The sequence below is a fragment of the Lampris incognitus genome, chromosome 6, assembly GCF_029633865.1.
Source record: "Lampris incognitus isolate fLamInc1 chromosome 6, fLamInc1.hap2, whole genome shotgun sequence".
Lineage (NCBI taxonomy): Eukaryota > Metazoa > Chordata > Actinopteri > Lampriformes > Lampridae > Lampris > Lampris incognitus.
This window is the reverse complement of record NC_079216.1, coordinates 66,462,769-66,469,163: the sequence shown is the minus strand read 5'-3', so window position 1 is coordinate 66,469,163 and position 6,395 is coordinate 66,462,769. Positions and strand designations below refer to the sequence as shown.

At 42.8% G+C, this 6,395-nt stretch overlaps 1 protein-coding gene across 1 annotated transcript; it reads right to left on the bottom strand.

The window, feature by feature from the left end:
- Positions 1-905: 905 nt before the first annotated feature.
- On the bottom strand, positions 906-5,435 carry rabl2 (RAB, member of RAS oncogene family-like 2). Its single transcript, XM_056282702.1, has 8 exons — positions 4,982-5,435; positions 4,788-4,817; positions 4,492-4,571; positions 4,260-4,339; positions 4,040-4,151; positions 3,690-3,787; positions 2,862-2,945; positions 906-2,371 (listed from the first exon to the last, which is right to left on the bottom strand). Exons 1-8 carry the CDS (start codon positions 5,086-5,088, stop codon positions 2,291-2,293), a joined length of 672 nt encoding a protein of 223 aa, XP_056138677.1. The 5' UTR covers positions 5,089-5,435; the 3' UTR covers positions 906-2,290.
- Between the last annotated feature and the right edge of the window lie 960 nt (positions 5,436-6,395).

Sequence of the window (6,395 nt, the reverse complement as noted above, 5' to 3'; positions counted from 1 at the left end):
ATTTACACATGAGACTGAAAGACCAGCAGCACCTTGAGACTCACAAAAGTCTAAAGGATCACAGGATCCTTTAGAAAGTGTAAATACATGGTTAACAAAATATTTACATGTGCGTTTGTGCAGGAATTAATCATGAATTGCAGTATTAATAAGTATAAAACATCTATTAACACACTACCCATTGGTGCATGTCTTGCTTTACAAATGATCAATTCAGTAGTTACTAATACTTAACTAGTGCTTCATAGTGTGTAGTTATTGTTACCTTAATAACTACACCGAGTGATAAAGTACACATAATGTCATGTAAGTCAGCGGCAACAGCGAGTCGATATATGGCTGAGATATGTTCCAGTGCAGTTTATTCAGAGTTAATGCCATTAAAGCGCATGTAGGATATTCACAAGTACCTGGGTTGAAAGTCAGACACGGCTACGCACAACATGAAGAGTAAAAATAAGTCAAGTAAGCAAAGAAAACCTCTCCAGAGCCGGCACACTGACCCTCGCTCTGTCCTAAGCAGGAGATTTGGTTGAATGCACAGAACAGACAGCTTTCTGGAGCCTCGTGTAGCAATCGTTACTATGGGCAACTTTGTTCTTGCACATCCATGTCATTTTTTTAGCCCTCTGACAGTCAGCAGCAAAGCATGATGGTTATTTGTAATTCCTTCCTCCTAACATCTATGGTCTACCTCTTGCAACAAGCTGTTAGCCAATCGGGGTCTGAATTCAGGGGTTACCCAGGTTCTACACTGGTCTCTGAGACAAACTTCAGGGCTAAAAAATCCCGTGGGTGTGTAAGAACACATCTGCCCATAGTAACGACTGATACGAGGCCCCTGGGGTCTCAAACACATGCACAAGATGAGGTACTGGTATTCTTAACAGCTATGTTCCAGTAAAAATGTATATTACTGCCTAACAGAATAACAAAGCCTCTCAGAGTAAGATACAGGAAATATAGGACTTCATATCATGCACACTGTTGACTCAAATACAGATCTGTCTTACTGGGCCAGAATCACTGGTTTTGTTCTAAAAAAAAAAAAAAAATTATGGTACTGCCAAGACAAAAAAACATTAAAATCATGATGTTTGAGTAGTACATTCAATAATCATGTTAAAGACACTAAATGAGGTCCATGGCTTTTCACTAAGATATTGATGCAACGGTAGCAGCCGACGGACGTAGCCCCCCATCATTATTGCACACATGACCAGACACAAAGCTCACCAAGAGCAGCAAGACGGTGCACAACCACAGCTCGCTCTGTGTGTGTGTTCGTGTCCAAATGAACGTTTTCCACAGTTCACATTATTCATACTGTACACAAAATCATGTTTTCTCATAAGTAAACATTTAACATGTCTGCTGTAGTGTTTTCCACCGCTCTCTACTAAGTATTACAAAAGATACATTTGACAGACAAGTTTACAAGCAAAAGGCGACCTAAACAACGTTTGACAGTAGAGCAGCTCGATGCAAAACCAGGTTAGTGTCCCAAGTGTCCAAACAAGTTATTTCTCCCTACCAGCTTCAGTGGGCGGGGCGATGGGGGACTGAGCAATGTGACAAGACATCCACTTTTGTTCATTTTCAACAGTGATAATGCTAAACATGTACATGTGAGGAGATAATGGGCCAAAACTTCCAAAATCCATCCATTATCCGAACCACTTATCCTGCTCTCAGGGTTGCGGGGATGCTGGAGCCTATCCCAGCTGTCATTGGGCGGCAGGCAGGGAGACACCCTGGAGAGGCCGCCAGGCCATCACACAGGGCCCACACACACACACACACACACACAAACACACACACACACACACATTCACACCTAGGGACAATTTAGTACGGCTGATTCACCTGACCTACATGTCTTTGGACTGTGGGAGGAAACAGAAGCCCCCGGAGGAAACCCACGCAGACACGGGGAGAACATGCAAACTCCACACAGAGGACGACCCGGGATGACCTCAAAGGTTGGACTACCCCGGGGCTCGAACCCAGAACCTTCTTGCTGTGAGGCGACCGCGCTAACTACTGCGTCACCGTGCCACCCTACTGCCAAAATCACATTACAAAAATTAATTGGCTTGACTGGTCTGACTGGTCACTGACAGTCAGAGAACTACCAATGTAGAGTCTGTGCTCACGAGAATCCCATCAGGTTAACCAAAAGCAGAGGCTACGTTAAGCATCAGTTGTTCCAGTTTGGACACTTCCTGTGTGGTGTAACATAAAATGTCGGTAACACGAGGAGATGGCCTAGAAACTCACGGAATTCCTCTCAGATCATTTCCGGGCTCTCAGCCTTCAGTCCGTTCTCAGCCGCATTAGAAGTGTTTTCCTTTGTCTCCAGTTCAAAGTTCTACGGGATGGGGACAAGAGCAAAACAGATTTGGTTTCGTCAGTTTTCTTTTCAAGGCTTTTTAGTTGGTAATTCAACAACAATCTATTCTTCTGATTAAACATGGAATTATCATGTGATTCACAGACTCAGAGAATAGTTCATTCATGCGTGCTGTGCATGTCATGAATTAATGCATGTTAATTCATGTGAAGTTTTGAGTAGAATGTCTGCAACTGTAATACAATAACTGAAAGATACTATATGTTATACAATAACTGTGAAAGATATATCACATTAAAAACAAATGAGAGAATTTCCTCGACCCCAAAAATCAACACCGGAAGAAATAAAGACGTCAGATTTCTTAAACTAAATATTAAATGGCGATTTCATTTTTATCAGTAAACAGTCGGGGTTCAGCTGGGATTTGTAAATCTACATTAACTCAAGAAAATACCACACATTAAGAACAGTGTTTTTTACTTAGGGAGGATAAACGGTAATCTACCTCTAATTCTTGCAACACTTCATCCATGAAGTCGCTGGGATTTTGCTTGTAGTCCACCGCTCTTTTGATCATCTCTCTGAACATCTATTTTCAAGGCACATCATGTTAATAACTTTAAATTCATTTTGGCGGTTCTTGTGATCTTCAGAGTATACCAGTGAATCTAATACGTAGTTTTTACTTTGGCTAATAAGCACTTCGATACAGACCTGAGGCTGTCGATACTGAAGATGTGCTTGACATTTGTACCCTTACATAAATGATTGAACTACAGAAAAAAATTATCTGGAAACAGCATAGATCTTACTACTATGATCAAATTCCAATGTGTCTGGCATCTGGGTGGCGTGGCAGTCTATTCCGTTGCCTACCAACACAGAGACCACCGGTTCGAATCTCCGTGTTACCTCCGGCTTGGTTGGGTGTCCTACAGACAGACGGATGTGGGTATGTGTCCTGGTCGCTGCACTAGCACCTCCTCTGGTCGGTCGGGGCGCCTGTTCAGGGGGGAGGGGGAACAGCATGATCCCCCCACATGCTATGTCCCCTGGTGAAACTCCTCACTGTCAGGTGAAAAGAAGCAGCTGGTGACTCCACATGTATCGGAGGAGGCATGTGGTAGTTTGCAGCCCTCCCCGGATCGGTAGAGGGGGTGGAGCAGCGACCAGGACGGCTCAGAAGAGTGGGGTAATTGACCAGGTACAATTGGGGGGGAAAAGGGGGGGAAAAAATCTCCAAAAAACAAAAATTTCAATGTGTGTGTGTGTGTGTGTGTAAGAAAGAGAAAAAGAGAAAGGCACACAGTGCTACATCATCTAAGAGTTTCACCTTTACTACATTGGTTCCGTCAGCAGCTGATACAAAGTAGAATGGAAGTCCCTGCTTTTTGCCAAAGTTGAAGCTCTTCTGTGTCACCTTCAAGTCAGCTGCAGAAAAAGAAATTGCAATGCCATCTCTCGTAAATATACCAACAGAAATTGCATTCAAGCATTTGTGCTTTTGTTTCACAATAACTAAAAACAACAAGACTGCTGCAGATGCATTTTGATAGCAGGAAGTTGTTTCTTCAGGTAATCTTTTTGTATTCAAAACTTCTAGTGACGCAACACATTTTTCTCACCTATCACACACTCTTAAGATTAACAATGCATATGATCTGTAATAGGACCCAGACCCACCATCGATTTTGTTGGCAACCACACAACATGGTATCTCTGGTCTGTACTCTCTCAGCTCCTTATACCAGTTGGCCAGGTTCTTGTAAGTGATCTTTCTTTGAATGTCGAAAACCTTGGGGGGAAAAAAATAAAATAAAATAAAATAGCTCAGCCAACATTGCTAAAAGTCTGGCATCTAGCAAGGTCAACAGCTGTATTTTCCACAGGTATGGTGTCCTACCATGATACAAGCATGCGCTTTATGGTAATATGAAGGATGCATGCTCTGGAACCTCTCTTGGCCAGCTGTGTCCCAGAAATCTGTGTGAGAAAACGAAACCTTGCAAAAATGTCGAAAATACCAACTTATATGGTATCTCTCTAGATTCAAGTTCTCCAGCTTTTATAACAGCACACAATTTATTTACCAGCCATTGTCAGCAAAGCCAAAAGTAAAGCATGTTAATACCCACCGACCATTACAGTTTTGTTTCCTACAACAGCTGTGTGGTTGTAGAGAGTCAGGGCGTACGTGGACAGCTGTTGTGGACGACTGCGACAAGAGTTAAAGAACAATACGCAAGATTTACCTTTTCAGAGGCACGCCAACTTCATCTTAATATTAAACCCTATAGCTGTAAGCAAGGTGATGGTAAGTATACATAAATTTGTATCATTTGAATTAACAAATGAATGAATGAATATTAATCCAAGATCTTGTTTTACTTAACTAGACAGTAACATTAAAACTTAAATAAGAAAAGGATACAATTCATCAAGGAGGAACCTCTCCATCAGCCTAAAAGACACACAAGAGGATAATTTAGGGACAACACCACAAATAACAAAAACACAGTGGATTAAACAGGACAGTAAACACTGCGGTTCACGGTATAAATGCCAGTACGCAACAATAAATACTTTGAGAAGCTTTCTGGGTAGAAAGTAAAAGTAAACGTCTACTTTGATTTCCCAACTGCGCTGTCTCCCAAACAGATGATCTTCACTTGTTCGTCCGCGTCATACTTCCCCTGGTCCAGCTCTGGTATGCCGCCATCATCGCCAGCCATCGTCCTCCCCCCTCAGTAACGAGGAGTCAAACTAACTCACGTCCCACCAAACCACTCGCTTAACCGGCTAAGGTGAAGGACCAGCCCGGCCACACCCCTGGAGTGCTGCCGCTGTCCCCCGTCAGCCTTCCCGGTAGCTAGCTCGGGGACGCCTGGCTAAGGTGCACGCTGGGCGGTCTGCTTTAGGGCTGGGCGTCTCGCTGGCCCGTCTCTGCTCGTGTCACCGAATCCAACGTTAACTAAACGTGACATCAGCACAGCCACAATTAAACGGTTGTCTGGGAAACGTCTCTAGCCAACGAGTCCTGTAGCGTCAGTGAGCCGTCAACCCGCACAAACGAGGCTAACGGCAAGCTAGCTAGCTAAAAACTAGCTCCGATTCTTTCGACTTCGCTGACGACGACGCCATTAAAGAGCAACGGCTGTTCAGAGTAACGCAGCTTATCTTCACCATTCTCCACGCACGTCTAAACACGTCATCGTGGAAAACGCACAGCTACCGAGTCAGCTTAAATAGCGCAGGACGCGTGTTCTTCGCGGCAGTCTTTGGTCACTATGCAACGGGACGCCGGAAGGATCCCTGAATGAGCACGGCTGTCTTCAGAGGTGCCTGTAAAAAAAAAGCGCGTCCGCTCCGCACATGTATCAGGCTCCAGCCGCGGTCAGCTGCGCTGTGGGACTTGATTGTCCTCGTCCACAATGTCGGCAACTACACCAGTGGTTCTCAACCGGGGGTCCGCGGACCCCTAGTGGTCCGTGGTGTAATTGCAAGGGGTCCGTGAAAATAAAATATCTTTAAAAAAAAGATCCTATGACATTTATAGAAATAGGATTATTTTACTCAAATGTGACTGAGACCTTTATCTACCTAAACTATAAAGGGTAACAGGACTTTTTTCTCTAATTACATCTGTTTCACAAGTGTAATGTATTGTATTTTAATAAGAGATCTCGCTCCCGTTTGCATTGTTAAACGTTACTGCATAAAAATTCTGTTGTTACATATATCTGAAAGTTACTGAATACATATTCTGTTTTGTTACATCTATCTGAAAGTTACTGAATACATATTCTGTTTTGTTACATATATCTGAAAGTTACTGAATACATATTCTGTGTTGTTACATATATCTGAAAGTTACTGAATACATATTCTGTTTTGTTACATCTATCTGAAAGTTACTGAATACATATTCTGTTTTGTTACATCTATCTGAAAGTTACTGAATACATATTCTGTTTTGTTATATATATCTGAAAGTTACTGAATACATATTCTGTTTTGTTACATATATCTGAAAGTTACT

Excerpts from the sequence above, each read along its gene's own strand:
- rabl2 (XM_056282702.1), bottom strand. The coding sequence starts at position 5,088 with ATGGCTGGCGATGATGGCGGCATACCAGAGCTGGACCAGGGGAAGTAT. Across the intron at positions 4,340-4,491 it reads AAACAAAACTGTAATGGTCG|ATTTCTGGGACACAGCTGGC; the intron begins GTGGGTATTAAC and ends TTTCTCACACAG. Across the intron at positions 2,372-2,861 it reads AAGTGTTGCAAGAATTAGAG|AACTTTGAACTGGAGACAAA; the intron begins GTAGATTACCGT and ends CCCATCCCGTAG.